The following is a 17,812-nucleotide window of genomic DNA, read 5'->3' as shown; positions in this document are numbered from 1 at the left end:
GATGTATCTGTTGTAATACTTGAATATGTCATTGACTAGTGCTAGCACAACGATGCTCTTAAATAGTCTCACAAGTAAACTTTTCAATATTGATATTAGAAAAATGGTTGCACCAAAATTATCTCGTGATCCGACTTTTATTTGATGAGCAAATACATATATATTATTGTTACTAATAAGAGGGTCTAATTCATTGGATATATCATTATACAATAATATTTTCTTGCTTTTTAAGTTATAACCAATAACTAATTCATTCATTGAATGTTGAGGCCGCAATAGTTAATTGTATCAATGAATGGTGTTACTCGTTAGCATAATTGTATTTTAAAATAATTTCATAGGCAATGTTCTAATTTTTAATTAAATGTCAATATAAATAGCGAATGTGTATTAAGATACTCTTTTGAAATGAGTTTTACTTATGAACATGTAATTTTGTGGTTAACAAATGACAAATAATAAAGGAATATTTTTTACCACATATTTATTTGTACACACAACAAGATCGTTAAATTAGAGATTGAATTAAGTTCAAATAAAGGGAGAGGGTATCCTAATCATTTGTTGAATTTATGAAAAAGTAAGAATTTAGTGAAAAATAAAAATGTTCGAACTCCTTGTTATTTGAAAAATAAATAAATAAATAAAACAATGGGCATATTATGTCCAGTTTAAGGAAATAAGCTTGCTTAATATATAGAACACCTTTAACCTTAACTAATGGAAATCCTAACTAAAAATAGCAACCTCTAAATCATCTTTAAAACGGAAATTCTCTTAAAATTCCAGTGACTTTATATCAAGAAGGAATTTAGATCATTAATACGAAGGCCTGTTCAACCAAGACTTTCTCTTTCTAATTATTAAACTCCACCAGATTAAATCTGTATTTTTTTTTTCATACAAACTCAACTTGTTTCCTTTTTGATCACCTTGTATGCCAAACAGACGTCAAACTCTATAGCCATTCAGCCAATTAGTACAGAATAGAGGACCAACTCCAGATGAGATACAGAGAATCTGATTCTTTTGCCAACATTAAAACAAAATGTCATCAATTTTATCGAAAAAGAGACCAACTAGCCATTTTTTTGCTGAATAGGAAGAACTTCACTTGTTAAACTGGGAAATGGGATGCTGCAACACTTTCAGATTTCCCTCTACTCGCAAAAGCTAGTATGACACATACTTTCTCTCCAATCAGTACATTTCCAACAATATTTTTAACATACTCACCAGGTTTACATGTTAAGAATCAAAATCTAAATGTTCATAGAAAAACATTTGAGTTAAAAGTACACGAGATGATTGATCACACGCTGGGTCAAAATACTTTTAAATATCAACAAGTGCTTAGAATGAGCGCTTGTAGTCAATTAATGGTGCTTCCAAATTTGAATGTGAGCATAAAATCAATACCTGGCATTACACATGATCATCATGGAGCACGTGTTTGGAGTTCCACGCGAGTATACGAACTAGAGATATCATGTTTTCGTATGACATTTTTCCCCACCTATGCTTGTGCTTATCTTAAGACGACACTAGATGCTAAAATTACAGCCTGGGATTGGCTTACAATTAATGCTCATTGCTTTGCATGAATGCCATAAATATTATTTAACAAACTTGTTTAGGCAATGTCTCTATTTAAGGCACTGTGTTTAAACCCTAATTAATTAGGCACTATCCCTTGACATTAAAGGTGTGGTGTTCTTATTTATTATTTAAGGACTCCTTCCTTGACAAGAAAATTACATAGAAGAATCATCATGAGGAGGCCAAAGGTGGATTTGAATGTATCGGAGGATGATTTCACACCTTCAAGTACTCCATCTCAGGATGCAGCACCGGTGCATAATTTTATGCCGATGACTCCTTTCATGTTGCCATCCCATCAGCCAACCGAAGAGGTGATATTCAAGATCTGCTTAGTTCCAGTTAATATTGTCAAATCTCGCTTATTTATTTATTTTCCCATGTATATTAATGAATAGGATGAGGAAGAGGCACATAGTTTGGCTCTCATGCTGAAGCAACGACAGCTTGTACAATCATTCTGGGAACAACAAAAGAGTGATATTGAAAATGCCACCACAGGTTCATTTTTCATTTGACATAATTATAGTTAATCATCCAATTCTAAATCTGTAAAGACAGGTCGATCCACATATCGTAACGATAGATTTTTATATTAATTAATTAGTCCTCATTTACTAATGCATCGATCTTGTTGATTTTCATGGTGTATTGTTAGAATCCTTGCGCAATCATCTGCTACCTTTGGCGAGGATCAAAAAGGTTATGAAATCAAGGGAAGAAGTGAAGGTTTGCTGGTTAATTAATTAATGAATTAATTTTATTTTTTTTTAATTCATCTTCTTAAGATTTATTTAATTTATTTTTACAACAATATTTTGATTTTAGAAACAGGGTAACTTATCAAGATGAACTCAGTTCAACGATTTGCAACTTGAATGTCCATTTATGATGTATCTATGAAGATTGTGTAGCCACGCACTCAATTGTTTCTTTAATAACTATCAAGCACCATCTTGAAATTTAACTTCGATACTCAATTTTCAATTTCGCTATTTTAATAACATTGATGAGTTAGAATAATAAGGTGTTGTTTCTGGTACCCGCTTTAATTTTCTAAAAATAAAAATATGTAAAACATGTTTGGTACGCCTTTTTTTTATTAAAAAAAAAAAGAAAGTTAATATGAGTAGAAAACGTGTCATTTTTTTTAGTAATTTAGAAGTGGAAAATGGCACTTTCCAATTTTTTGGGATAAATTATCAAAAAAGATTCATTCATTTCATTTTTAGATAATCTTTTTGAAATAAAGTACCAAATTTGTACTTCATGAAATCCAAAACCTGTGATACCAAACTAGTGCAGTGCGGTGGTTCTACAAAAATAATGCCCAGCAATGAAACTAACACAACAAAAGAATAAAAAATGTACGATGATAAATAGATAGGGGATTTTCTCAAGAATAAATGGAATATTGGAGTTCTGCTGCATCGCATGTACTTTCTAAATTTTAGTTCATTTAGAGCTCGTGCGTTGTATGTGCTTTGATCCAATATATAACTCACTTGTATATTTATTAATGTAGATGACGACCGCAGACTCCCCTGCAGTGTTCGCAAAAGCCTGTGAGATGTTCATTATGGAGCTGACACTTCGAGCATGGCTGCAAACTGAGGATGGTAAGCGCCGGACACTTCAGCGCTGTGACATTGCTAGGGCTTTAAGGCTCGACGAGCTTTTCGACTTCTTGATTGATTTCGTGCCTTATGACTGCCGACAGGTTGCTTAATTTTCTTTTCCTTGGGTTGTTTTTGTTATATTAATTGCACACACTTATATATAGAGAGCATTAATTATTTCCTTCCATATCTACTGTCTAGTATATAGAAAAAGGATTTTATTTAATCTTTAGAAATGACACGAATGTGATTGTATTTGATCGATGCATTAATTAATAAAACTCGAAAACCTAATTTTTTAAAAACGGATATTTTTTCATTTGTTTTCATGAAAAAAAATTATCTCAGGATGATGAAGCAGTTGAAATTCGCCCTGCAAATAAACAACATTTCCCTGGAGTACACGTTAGTGCGGTGAGTGTATATAACTCGGATTTTGTCAATTCCTTCCTGAAATTAAAAAAAGAAAAAAAAGAAAAAAAGTGGTGGGTGCCCTCGTAACATTGTTCATTTTCACTCCTTGCTCCTTAAAATTTTGTGAAGTTCCATATATTTCATTTGTGCCTGTTTTATTTCTTTGTCAGAACTTCATGACTCCCGGTATGATCTACCCCAAAGTTCAGCAGCAAGTCATGATGAAACCATCACCGTCCATAGCTGAATTTGATTATGGATCAACTGCTAAGGTACGTAATCAAAGCACTTACGTAAGTATATATTATTATTGATTCGGGTTGCCACTAATGAAATATTTGATGCAAATAGAATAGTCAAATAAATTATATTTCTTGCTTAATTTGTTTTACAGTATAGTAAAACAAATTAATAATAATAAAATATATACCAAATATATATATAGGCTTACATTGGCAAATTCTTGTTTGTTTTGCAGTGATGGAAGGCTATGGCGGAAGAAAGAGCTGCTGAAATGGGATAACAAGTTAATTAGCTTGAAGAACTGCTCTATATATCTTTGTATAACAATTAGCTTATCTAATTTTTTTTTTTTTTTAATGTTCGAGATTTCCCGGTTTAGAATAAAGTTTGCGATGATAAAACAACATCGTTAAATACTTTGCTATGTAGAATAAAGTTTTCCGATGATTAAAAAAACATCGCTAAATATAAACTAAAAAAATAAAGGGGATAAACTCCTCTTTTGTTCCTATATTTTAGTAGAATTTCTAAGCTAGTCCTCGCATTTAAAAAAATGACTCTGAGCACCAGTAAAGAGTGCGCCATCCCTCATCAAAAAGTAGCCTTTTTTTCTTTTTAGCTCGTTTATCTCTAACATAAATAACGATGTAAAGATGATTAAGGACGTTTATAGAAATATGGAGACCAACCAATATTTGACGTACATGCTCTGGACTAAAAGAGAATTTAGTCATCTATCTATCAAGTACATAATTAGTGGTGAGACTCTTACCCCAGGAAACAACTATTGAGGAAGGTACTTATCCACAGTTTACATTTTTGTGAATGGCATGGACATATATGATTTGATTTGTATTCTCAAATTTGCGTTTGTTGGATTCGTTTAGTACAGGCTATCGTATAGATTACTCTCAATAATAATCGCTGAAGTTGGGAAAGTTGTAAAGTGGTTCCATCGAATGGAGGTCCCATCCACATGCTCAAGAACTCATAATATGGGGCAAAATGCGCTGTGCACGCAGCCAAGAGCCAACGTTAAAGGAATTAAGTCAAAAGGCAGAACAAAAAGTCGACAGAAACAGATCATGTGCTAAATAAATTAGCCAACGTTAAAGGGGGTGGGATCATTTAAAGAAAAAGATAAGCCAACCAACCCCAATGGTGCTTCCGAACCCATCTTGAAAAAAAATTCTCCAATTCAATGAATTCATCAATCATGAATTTTCCCAACCAAGCATGTTTATTCGTAATCTACGCGCTTCCTCAGCTTTATGTAACTGATTTTTGGCTCCTTTTGGTACTGTGATATTCTGGCTTAAAAGCTTCATTTACTATGAATTAGGAGTTCTAACACTTGCTAATATATAACTTAACTTTCAACCCACAAATATGAGAGTTTAAAAATTGATAATGTATAAATATATTAGAATTGTTATATAAATATGTTTGTAATGGCTATGATTTGATGGCATAAACTAAATAAAACTCAATTATATATTTTGTTAGTGTCCATCATATATATGGTGAGTTCGGAACACCCGTTAAAATTTTATAACTCCCTGCATATAATACAAAAGTCGTTGATTAACTAAATAGAGCGATATATATACCACTATTACACACCGTAAGATCAACATTATCACTTAATAAATCATTATTTTACTATTAATATATTAAAAAATCTATGACAAATACTTTTGAGTTATAACTACTGTCAAAATAAAAACCCTAATTTACTGTCTAGTGACAAATTGCTGAAGCATGGGAAGTATCTTACACGCACTGATGAGATATCGTTGTTTTGTGTTGGGAATAATTGTGGTTCCCTACCAAAATAGGGAAAAGCATTATCTTGACAAGAAAGATGCTCTGATCCCATTCCAAAAAGGGATAAGTTTAGGAAGTGATTCCCATGCCATAAAAATCCTCATTTCAGATACATAATGAGATTGCACGTAGAACACTAGCAATTGGGTAATTAGAGTCACAAACAATTCTTTCATCGCCCTTGGCAATCATATATGATGTCGCCATTCTCTCTCTGCAACGTAGATAGTCCCGGAGGCCGCAGGACACCACCCTCTAATTGGCTCTTAATTTCTCTAATAAATTTTCTCATTCTCCCGTTATAATAAATCAGTCTAAGGTGGTGTTTGTTTTTTAACTTAATAATTTAAAGTGACTTAACTTAATTAATTAAGTTAATTAGAAGTGTTTGTTTTTATAACTTAATGAGACTTTTTAGATAATTTTGATTTAATAAAATAAACTAATTTTTTTGACTTTTTACTTAATGGAGAAATCTAAATTAAGTCAATTACTTGCTAATGTCAAAAATATCCTTACTTTATAATTTATTTTTCATGTCTATCCCAAACTCACCCATAGATATTTACCTCATATAAAGATATTCCTATTTTTTCTTTCTTATATTATATACGATAAAATTTAAAATTTATGGTATTTTATATATTAAAATTCTAAAATAATTATGTATTCACCTAAATATAGTTTTACTTATAAATGTTAAAATATTGTGGTATTTAATATATTATTTATTTGACATTTAAATTTAATAAGGATACAAATGTAAAAGTATGTATTTTTAGCTTTTTAAGTTGAAAAAAACAAACAACTTAATATTTATTTTCCGAGATTCAGACGAAAAAACAAACATATTATTCAGATTCAGACATTCAGATCTATTCAGAATTCAGACTAATTCAAGTCTATTCGGATTTCAGACAAAAAAACAAACGCCACTTAAGTGTCACCTAATTATCAACCATGTATGTCCACGAAAAAGAAAACACTTATTGCACGACATATATTAAATTCCTTCTCTATTTAATTTAGTCCTGTAGATTCAAGTGCTTAAACAATTTCTTTTCCCCTGTGCTCACAGTTACAAATTAGGTTAAGAATCTATTGAGAGCCAGCTGGAAAAGAAAACAATTAGACTCGAACTACTCCACATATTTATCAATTTAACAAAGTGTTTACTCTGAAAGCAAATCTTCACCTTCAAGTTTGAAGAGAAATTAATTATAACTTATAACATTTGAAGAGGGGAAAAGCCTAGAGTATTTCGGTATACACCGTCTTTTATAAATTATTGCTCTCGATACGTTTTAGTCAATCACGCGATACATGACATGACAATTATTTAACCGATGAAAAATGATAGCATACACAAAGAGCATCCAAGATTTTTCCTCGGAACTTCTGAATTGAGAACCGTAAGGATAAAGAGTACTGGTGGTCTTGAGTGAAACACTGGTGAGAACATCTTTAGTGCAGAACTCAAATGTGATGAAAGCAGGTGCCGATCGCTAATAAGAATAAAATTAAGGAGAAGCAATGGGGTAATGACAGCTGGAAGATGAGTGGTCACCGCACCATTTTGTAGAAAGTGTATCGCAGTTTCATTTGGTCATGGAGGTCTGACTTGAGTAGACGCGGGATAAGGCTTTGGTGAGGGGCATATTTCTGGTTTCTTCTCCAATATTCTAATTCGCAACTTGCGTATGTACATACCTAATCCATGATGTCATCCGTCTCTCTCTTCTCTACAAATACCTCTTATCATCATATCACCAGTATACAGTCAGCAGTACTAAAATCAAACTATTATTTCTATTAACAATAATGATATTTTTACAAAATGCAGTGTCTAACATTCCTCTTCTATATAATGTAACACCAGAAAAGTCTTTGTCCTCACGTACACAAGAGATATTTGTAAAGAGTGCCAGTATTTTCCCCTGACGATCTTGAATAACTTTTCCTGCGTAAAATACAAGCGTACATGTGTATGTGATTAGCAGTTATTAAATAAAAATGTAAAAGATAATCCATCATATATGAATACACACAGAAGACTTTTAAAAATTTAAGAGAGGTCATGTTAATTAAGAAAAGATATCTTAACAGCCGCAACAGAAGGCTAATAAAAGAGCACTCAAACTAGGCTAAAGGATCTTAAGTACTGTACAAAGGCTGCTGAGCCGGGTCAACTAAAGTTATTACCACAAGTTTTCAATTTACCTCATTCAGGTCAACTAAAGTTATTACCACAAGTTTTCAATTTACCTCATTCAAAAAATATCATGTGAAATCAGCAACAAAATTGGGCAGTGGGTGCCTTTTTTGTTTCCCCTATAAAAAGAGGTTTTGGGTTAGCCTCTTAATTCATCGAACGCTCTTGGTCTTAGGGCTTTTCACTGTCTCTTATTTCTCTCTCTCTCTCTCTCTCTCTCTCTCTCTCTCTCAGTCCTCTCCTTTGCCTAGCTCTCTTCTTTAGAGAGATCATCAATTCCTCAAATCATGAAGCCTCTCCATCTGTCTGTCATGAAGATCTACGAGCACACACACACACAAATATAATTAATATGGGGTGAGGCATTGTCGATGATGCTGTTGACGGAAGATAGAGAGCACAGATGATGAAATGCGTGGAGCTTGCATCTCACTCCTTTGTGCTCTCTATTCTTCTGTCATCATCTTCAGCCTCTCCCTTTACATAACATATACACAGTTCTTCACTGGTGGCACTGCGTGCATAATTGTATGACTTCATTATAGTTATTTCCTCACACTGCACGAATAGCATTATGCTTCCTAAATTCTAATCCAATTAATATTCCTTTTTTTTGGTTGCTTAGTTTTATTTTCTCTAATATTTTCCGTTGCTCGCACAACAAGCTTTCTCACTTATGCAAGAACAAGATTAAAGATTTACTTGTTATTATTGTGCTTCAGTTTAGTATTAACAGCACGACTGAATGGTTAATAAGGATTAACTAGGTAACTAATCAAGACTACTAACCAATAACTCTTATTTTGGTTGATAATTTGCTTTGCGTTACTTTAAAACTCCAGTACCTGTCAATTATTTGTTGATCTAGATCTTTTAATTTCTTCTTTGGTATTCATGGTCTCTAATTTTTTTTCTTCTTCTGCAGGTTTAATAAATTGGGTTTGTTGGGAACGGTACAGTTGGTCTCCGCTTTTCTAAGCAATGAAACCTTTGATTAAAATCAGACAGCGTGTAACTCTCAACCGTTACTACTGGTGTAAGAATCTTCCTCAGTGTGAGTTGAGGTCACTGTCTGTTTCATTGTCTTGTAGTCCCTGAGTGTACCATTATTAATGTCAAATGATGGGTAGGATGAGCATGGTACTTTTCTGGAGCCATAACTGAAGCTTACTGTATTGACCCATGGTTTCATGGTAGATTCTACTTCTTTGAGCGTCATGTCGCAAATTTAAGTTTTTTTTAAATATTGATCATTTTTTTTTACACATCAAATTTAAGTGTCGTTAATTTTGTTTTCTTATTTGAATAGGTAGAATTTTATTATGTAATAATAATTTGATCTTATTTATTTTAGTGAATTTGACTTTATTTAATAATATTTTAATCATTCAGAAACTTTAGTTCCTCCTCCTTTTTTTTTCTTCTTTCCGTTTCCGTTTCCGTTTCCGTTTCATCAATTATCCTCTCATCAACTAAGAACTTGTTTCTAGTGAACGAATTGCGGGTCCCAATTATGATTTTTATGTACTTGACATTGACGTAATGATGTTCAATAATTTCGTTTGTCCCGGGACCATTTATTATTTGACTGTGGCCGAACAATAAACTTGATGTTAAAAAAAGGAAAAATGATTGATCCTGTTAACCAATTAGGAATATGCTGACATTACAACTGGAGATCTATCGGGAATCTTAATCCGTGCAATTATGTAAGCACAGTCAGTGGGTCTATCAAGTATGAGCCGAAAATCTGCACCCCAAGGGGTTCTTTCTTCCTCCAGATGGCTAGTTGGATAAGCATTTTATCGTTTTCCGAATTGAGCATCAAAGATCCAGTCAAAGTCGCATCCAATGCGTGGAATGCAACTGCATTTTCTTGTTTAATGGAAGTTCTCAAGGGTCTCTGTCATATCATCTCTGACATCCGCTTATTCCCGCAATCTTTGAGCCCGAATGTAATAAATAATATCAATATTCCAGCTACGTCTCAGACTTTCACAGGCGACACCTCTTAATTTGTAGTAATGACGTTTGTACCGAAAACAGTACAAAATTTGGCACAAATATTATAGTGAGGGACCAGGATCCGGTGCTTGTGCTGAGCACCGGATCAATAGTCAGCAATTGCTTAGGACCCATATGAGGCAATTACTGATTATTGATCCGGCTCAGCTGAGCACCGGATCCGTTTCCTATAGTGAGAAAAAAAAAGTTTATTTTATAGTGAAATTTTTTTTGTCCCCAACTAATTTTTGTGCATCCATCACTACTGCTTAATTCATAGATATAACATTATTAAAATTACATGATGGGCTGGATTTCAACATTGTCTTTGGTTAGCGTAGGCCTCTTGACACCCCTTTAAATTCCTTACCACGCCTCTTTTTAATTGAAATTACTTAAATAATCAATCATAAATTAATTATTTTTTATTTTAGGTGAAGTTTTAATTGAACAATTAAATAAATTACTCTTTCAATTTTTTTTACACCCACCATGTTTCATAATTTATATTTATATTTTAAATTTAATTAAAATTTTTTTGGGACTTTTAAGAATTTAGAATAATGGAGATAGGAATTATATAATATTTTTAACTGTAAATATTTTTTTAGAAGCTTTTAGGATTGATGTGCATTTTATAAATAGAAAATTTTAAAAGAAATACTCTTTTTAGAGTGAAATTTAACAATAAAAAATAATTGATTTTAATTAATGAACTGGTATTTTATGAATTAAACTAGAGTATTTTAGGAAGGGTGGGGATATTTGAACACACCAAATTACTCAATAAACCTATTTACTAAATAAACACACCCTCAAATTTTGAAATTTTAGATTTTACTCAATAAATCCACGTAAATATCTAATATACCCTTACTAGACCCAATTTTTATAATAATAGTGATTTTATATATTCATTAAACCCATTAAACTCATTTATAATAATAGCAGCATTTCATTGAAAATTCAAGACTCTTTTTTCTACACCATTTTACCAACAAAAGCAAAGTAACATTATTACTCAAACATAAGCAAAGCAAAGTACTATCAGTGAAAGCACTTGCAACAAAAGCAAGTTGAAGACATCATAAAAAGGGCAAATTCTTCCAGCAAACAAAGATTTTCTTGGTCTTCCTTCTATTGATCCTATTATTGCAGCATCCATCATGCTTAAGGGTATGATAGTTCAATTTCTACTGCACCGTTGCTTCAAGGTAGGTTGCGTATGCATCCAACGGATTTTGCTCTTTGGCATGTTCTAGATCAATTTATGAAATTATTTTGGACTAAAAAACTAAAATGATAAAACAAATTTGGTTAGATGTTATACTTCTACGATTAATACTTGCTATCACGTGGATTAATATTTAGCTATTTGATTAATGCTTGTACATGTCAGTGTATAGTCAAAGAAGATTATGCTATGAATGACATGGCATGAGTCATTTATGTAGGTAATATTGGATTTAATGTTCTTTTTATTAATTCCTTCCCAAGTTGGAACCGTTACTGGTGAAAGACAAAGTAATAAGTTTTTCCTCTTACAGTGGGCATGGCGTCACAAATTAGGGCATAAAATTTATTGGCTTCTGTAGTGTTTGCTTTTGGCTCTTCTGCTGCCAAAGGGTTGGGCATTTTCGGGTTTGGATCGGATTTGGGTCAACCCGATCGGATTTTGGGCTGATCGGGTTACTAAAAATTCCATCCGAACTTAACTCGAACCCTTAACCCAATCCAATCCGATATGAATTTAATTTGGATCGGATCAAATCGGGTCAAGGGTTCGGGTTAAGTTCGGATGGAATTTTTAGTAACCCGATCAACCCAAAATCCGATCGGGTTGACCCAAACCCGATCCAAACCCGAAAATGCCCAACCCTTTGGCAGCAGAAGAGCCAACAGCAGATCGGGTCAAAATCTCGGGTTGAGTTTGGTTTGGATTAGGAAATTACCAATTTAACAATACATATTACATGTTATTACTACTAATTAAGTAATTACCAATTTAACATAATATAAAATATATTACCTATACAGTGAAACACATTACAACTAATCAACAATATATAAACGGTGGAATTGGAAGCTTCAAATTTCAAAAGGGAAATTTGGGTTTGACGGGTTCGGATGGAGCTTGGAGGAACTTGGTGATATGGAGGCATGGAGCAATAGATCTGTAGGCGGGAGCAGCAGATCCGGTTGGCATCGGTGATGGTGACTGCAGGCAGAATGGGTTTGTTGCGTCTGGTGGCATCATAACCGTTTTCTTGAGTTTCTTCTCCAATGTGTGTGCGTGTGTCCAACCGTGTGTTTGTCACTGTTCTATTTTCTTTCTTGAATCTCGAGAGTTGAGACTTGAGAGTTGAGACTTGAGAGAGAGACGAGAGCGAGATGAGAACTGAAGTAGTGAATTTGAGTTGAGAGAGACGAGAGTGTTGGCTGTAGGCTGCTCACTGTTGTACGTTTGAGTTTGAGTGGGCTGAGAGTGGTGTGACCGTGTGAATGAATGGGTAGTGTTTGAGTGTCGTGCGTGCGTTTTTCTTTTTTAGCCAACCCGTTTGGATATTATCTTCCATCTGATCCGATCCTAACCCGATTTTTTTTTAATCGAATCGGGTCGGGTCGAATAAATTGCCCACCCCTAGCTGCCATTGCAATTTAAATTCCAGCAAAAGAGCAAACATGATTACAAAAATCCATTGCTTGAGAATATGTTTAGGATTTAATAAAACTACGTTGAATACAAAAATGGATTCGAAGAGTAAAAATTATGTTTTTTTTATAGCATCATTTTTTAGGAAATAAAATTTAAAAGAGGTGCTATGAGAATTTTCCGTTGTTGTTAAAAGCTAGGCCTTGTCTTTTATCCGTTTGGATCGTATTTGGGTATCGGGGGGGTGCTAAAACTTAACAAGAGCCCAGGGTTCGATCTGTGCAAACCGAAAGCCCAGTTCTGGTGACTTGTGAACTGTAGCATTAGTAAATATTCACCCTACCATAGGAGGAAATACAATATTAGAAATGGAGAGAAGGTGTTGGCAAGCCAAATCACAAACGCCGAAGCAGAAAGCAGGAGAGAGTCTTGACTTCGTGATATCGCAATAGCAAAACGTTACATTCAATGCACTAATAAAAATATCAAAATTTAAACACGTTTTAGTCGATGTCAAAATTACGACACCCGTAAGAAATACACCCAAAAGATTCACTATCCCTACCATTTTCGATTACAACCACAAATGCAAATAAATATCTACTATCCACCAGTGGCAGACATTGCCTGGCCTAGTCCAATAAATTTTTGTTAATACCCCTTAGGTTTTATAATTTTTCTTTGGATAGTATAATTTTCAAACATGTTCTCGATTCAATTTTTTTTCCTTTTTTTTTTCAACTAGAGTTAGAGGCCTATTTTATAAAATAATAAATTATTTATTTATTGAAAAAATTAAAATCATTAATGGCGCTAAAAATATTATTACAGCTTCAATTTATTATGAAAATAATAATAATAATTTGGTGTAATTGAAAAAAAAAAGTGTGTTAGTATATTATAATATGGTTACTAGTGTTAGAAAGTTAGAAAATCATATAGTAATGATTAATAATATTTTTACGATTTAATTAATGGTGTAGTTTCTTTACAATCATACTTTTTTTTTCCTTTTTGTAAAATAAAAATGAATAATCTGCGATGATACGAAGAGATTTTGTTATCAAAATGAAAGATAACAACATAATATTATTATACAGGGGTCTATTTTTGACATCATATCTTGTAGTCTAAAGTCTAAACATCATAAAATAGTCAAAACCAATAATAATAATAATAATAATAATAATAATAGTCAATAAAATATTATGCACTCTTGAAACGGAGTATATGAGGAGACGAAACGAATTTTGACAAAAATAAAAATCTGATTGGCTAAGGAAGCCGAGGCACAAACATGGGCACGTCATCCAACGAACCGTCAAAGGAAATACATTTTTCTAGTGTACATACAAACAACTCCAAATCCCTTAAAACAAAAACAACAGCACACCACTTTGTATTGATCACCTAACTTTCAAAAACATGGCATTTCATAGACACCACCGTCCAGGTCCAGGTCCTCCACCACCACCACCACCAGCGGCAGCAGACCCATATGCTCCTCACCCACCGCCGCCACCTCACGTTTACGGTCCTTCACCTCCACCACCACCGCCACCACGCCCCGAATTGTTCCATCCGCCTCCTCCACCACCTCCTCGGTACCATCACCATCACTCTCCACCCCCTCCTTTTGCAGCGCCTCCGGGGCCCCCCGGTCCCGCACCTCCTTATAACTATGATCCCTACAGGCCAACGCCGCCTTGGAACCGCCCTCCTCATCCTCCCCCTCCCCCGTACTAGCATGCACGCTGCTGGCAATACGTATATAGTAAGCTAAATAAAATCTTTTTTTTTTCTTTTTCCTCTGTGTGATGGATCATGCATGGTATGGTACCACTAATTGGTGTAGCGCAGAGCTTCATTAATTATTGTATCAACCTTATTTCTGCTACTGCTGTTATATCGTACGTTATCTTTAAATTAGTTTGTGGTATGCAAATATGGTTTTCTAAATAATTGGTTTAGCTGTTTCTTTGTATTGTTATCTCATCGAGTGTTTTTTTTTTTTTTTTTTTTTAATTTATGTTTCAGCAGTATACTTTTATTACGAATTATAAGGCGTAGTGGCGTACTATGATCCACCTGATTATTATTATTATTATTAGGAGTTATTTCTAAGTTATTCGTCTCGAGAATGTAATTTGTTACGATGAAAAACAAAACAGGGTAATTAATTACTAGCCCAGGTGGATCAAACCGATGGATTTTCAGTAGAAGGTGCTCCCTCCAATGTTCTTTCCCTGACCATGGTTGCCTGGAAAAATATCCACATGAAATTAAGAAAAATTCAGTGTCAGCCAACAGATTAGAGGATGATTAATATATTGTCAAAGAAACAAACACTTGGAACAAAAGTAAAAATGAATTACAGAAACCTGTTTTTGCCAATTGGTTAATGAAGTAACGACGGCAAGCGCAACTGCTTGTACGGTTGAGCCTGACATTAATCCAAGCAAAAGGCCTTTTGTTCGGAGATGAACAGCAAAACACAGCACATACGCTACCGGGATTCCAACGAGATAAAATGCACCAAGATTTATATAAGCCCCTATGTGCTGCCACCCAATTCCTCTAGCTACCCCTGACGAGAAAGGTAAATTCGCGAATATCAAATTGTTAGCTGCATGTTCACTGCTATTTAAGCATTAGATGAGTGCAAATAAATCCTGATAGAATGTTGGGATTCTCACCGGAAAGTACCGATTGCATGTTGTCCATGAATATGGCAATACTAAGCAGAGGAGCCAATCTAGACACATATTTCACGACATCCTGGTCACTGTTGAATGCATATGCCAGGACATATCGGCTACAGAATAGAGCTATGCTCACTATTGCTGCCTCTGCGACAGCAAGAGCCACCGCAACACGGGTAGCCAACCGAGCTGGCTGTGGATTTCCAGCTCCTAATTCATTTGACACTCGAATGCTACAGAAAATCTCAGTACTCAGAAATAATGCAATTGCCAGTTACAACCCGCTTTTGAAATAGGATATAGATCAAACCTTGCGGCAGCACCAATTCCAAATGGTATAAAATAGTGTGTTGCCTGGATTGTAAAGCTGCATATGGAGATCAAAGAAAATCAATTCAACCCTATTGAGAGTTTCCCCAATAAATTCACCAAAAGCAAACCACAAGTGATATCAGAAGTGTACCATATAGATATAACTGATGTTTCAAGTTTGGGGTTCGGTAAAAGTCCCGACAGTAATATCAGAATCTCATAGAACCACCATTCAAGACTATAATTATTGGGAACAAAACAGCACACTGTAAGTAAACCAATAATAACAGAAACTAACAATAACATTGCAAAGTGAGATTGACAAATTATACCAAAACATGAAAACCGAGGGGAGAGCGAAGGAGGTAAACTCCTTCATGCAAGGCAAAATTTCCTTGGAGATCAAAGTGCGAGTTTTTGTACACGATGGAGAGTGTCTCATGTAAAGAGCAAGGATGATCACATTGAACCAATAAGATATACTAATGGATAATGCTGCTCCTGTATTTCCAAAGTCGGCTTTAAACACTAGAACCCAACAAAGAAGAATATGCAAACATAGAGTTGCACATGAGCTTAAGAACAATGTTAGAATCAAGCTCTGAGCCTGGAGATTGTGACACAGTGATCGAAGAATCGCATAGCCGAATAATGCTGGTATAAGCCAGATTGCATAATTGCGGGCTTCAACAGAAATCTGAGGGTTTTGGTGTAGCAGCATTAATATTTTGTCCATGAATATCCAAAGAACAGAGATTGGGAGACATATTGCAATGCAAAAGAACATAGCAGAGTAAGTATACGTCCCAATCTTTTGATATTGTTCTGCGCCATAAGCTTGTCCACATAGAGTCTCTAATGCACAGGCAAAACCAAACTGCTCAAAATTTAAAGTAAACGTCAACATTATACATGTATTTGACAAGCCTTCAGAAACACAAATACTAAGATATCATGTTGCAGGCTAATCTTAACAGATTGAAATAATGAAGAAATATATAAGCAATTCTCGCAAATCTGGTTAAGTACAGTAGCACACCAAAATGGTTAGTTAGAATATAATTCTTGTTCAAACTCAAGCAGAACATGAAAATATTATTTGCTCTGGTGAGTGAAATGGTATAGCGAATTATTCAGACTCCTTTTGGTATTGCTTCCTAGCAGCTATAGCTTTTAAGCTAAATACGTATATAAAACTGTTTGTTTGATGAAAAACCTTTGTTATACCCTTACTATTTTATCAAGTTGATTGCTATGATCACCCATGAAAGTCAAGCAAAAGTAAAGAAAGGAAAAGAGAATCAAAAGTAAAGCCGTAGATAGAAGGGCATTTTAATGGTAAAAATTAAGAAAAACAAATTACGAGTGGAGTGAAGCCAGTGACATTGGTGAGAGAGGTGGCGATGGTAATGCTAGCAAGCGAAAGTTTTCCAAGGTGTCCCACCATCATCGTTGATACAGCCGCCAAAAGCAACTGAAAAACAGTTACCCCGGCAAGAGGCGCTGCCAAGAAGCTCACCTTCTTCAGCTCTTGCACAAACGCTCGCCGTGTTACCGCCAATTTCTTCTTCTCTTCTTCTTTCTCAGCCTCGGGCAGAACCTCCATATGCTTGTATTCTCTGGTAATAATTGTATGCTAATAATACAACAATAAATGATAGACTGGATCTCTTTAATTCGGATAAAGATGCTTCCCTTGAGTTTGAAGTCAAGATTGACTAGTACTTTTGTTGATTACCAATCATACTGAAGTTTAGGTATGTTGCAAGAGGCTGGCCATCGCATGTTGTCCCACTTAAATTATAAAGATGGGCTTGAAGAAGAAACAAAGCACCTTTTTGTTATTTTTTATTCACCTCATAAGTCATAATCATTACATTATAGTGCTCTACAGGAAACACGATCATGCCAAGAATAAGATCAAGCCTAGCACAATTGTTATCTTTACCTTGATCTTGATAAATACGAAAGTAAAGCTTGAATTAATGATAAGCTAAGAGATAAGGTTGATCACTTTAACTTTCCAAAACACCAATGAATGCCAAGTGTGCTGCCATGTCATCTAACAACTTTGAATTCATATTACTCAAGTTTGGTAGCTCTGCTACAATATTTTCATCAGTCCCTCGCTACACTCAGTGCCTGGTTAAAATATACCATGTAGATATGTTGCAAGAGGCTCGATTCTCATCATTCATAAGTGATTTTTCTTTTTCAATTTATT

At 34.4% G+C, this 17,812-nt stretch overlaps 2 protein-coding genes, 1 long non-coding RNA gene and 1 other non-coding gene across 4 annotated transcripts; 3 read left to right on the top strand and 1 right to left on the bottom strand.

Moving 5' to 3' along the window:
• The first annotated feature begins 1,749 nt into the window (after window positions 1-1,749).
• Window positions 1,750-4,383, top strand: LOC107177558 (nuclear transcription factor Y subunit C-6). The gene is made up of 7 exons (XM_025099543.2): window positions 1,750-1,916; window positions 2,001-2,103; window positions 2,261-2,331; window positions 3,128-3,322; window positions 3,570-3,635; window positions 3,806-3,907; window positions 4,114-4,383. The coding sequence occupies exons 1-7, from the start codon at window positions 1,776-1,778 to the stop codon at window positions 4,114-4,116; spliced, it is 681 nt and encodes a 226-aa protein (XP_024955311.2). The 5' UTR covers window positions 1,750-1,775; the 3' UTR covers window positions 4,117-4,383.
• Window positions 4,384-8,061: 3,678 nt separating this feature from the next.
• Window positions 8,062-9,304, top strand: LOC112498554 (uncharacterized). The gene is made up of 2 exons (XR_003065849.2): window positions 8,062-8,684; window positions 8,843-9,304. It is a non-coding gene; the product is annotated as an uncharacterized LOC112498554 (long non-coding RNA).
• MIR156G (microRNA MIR156g) lies at window positions 8,268-8,409 on the top strand. The gene has a single exon (NR_161486.1). It is a non-coding gene; the product is annotated as a microRNA MIR156g (primary transcript).
• Window positions 9,305-14,576: 5,272 nt separating the features above from the next.
• Window positions 14,577-17,400, bottom strand: LOC102621496 (protein DETOXIFICATION 8-like). Its single transcript, XM_006482129.4, has 7 exons — window positions 16,952-17,400; window positions 15,921-16,465; window positions 15,740-15,826; window positions 15,587-15,643; window positions 15,271-15,509; window positions 14,956-15,161; window positions 14,577-14,834 (listed from the first exon to the last, which is right to left on the bottom strand). Exons 1-7 carry the CDS (start codon window positions 17,192-17,194, stop codon window positions 14,772-14,774), a joined length of 1,440 nt encoding a protein of 479 aa, XP_006482192.1. The 5' UTR covers window positions 17,195-17,400; the 3' UTR covers window positions 14,577-14,771.
• Between the last annotated feature and the right edge of the window lie 412 nt (window positions 17,401-17,812).

Source organism: Citrus sinensis, chromosome 6 (genome assembly GCF_022201045.2).
Source record: "Citrus sinensis cultivar Valencia sweet orange chromosome 6, DVS_A1.0, whole genome shotgun sequence".
Lineage (NCBI taxonomy): Eukaryota > Viridiplantae > Streptophyta > Magnoliopsida > Sapindales > Rutaceae > Citrus > Citrus sinensis.
This window is presented reverse-complemented; position numbering and strand designations above follow the sequence as displayed.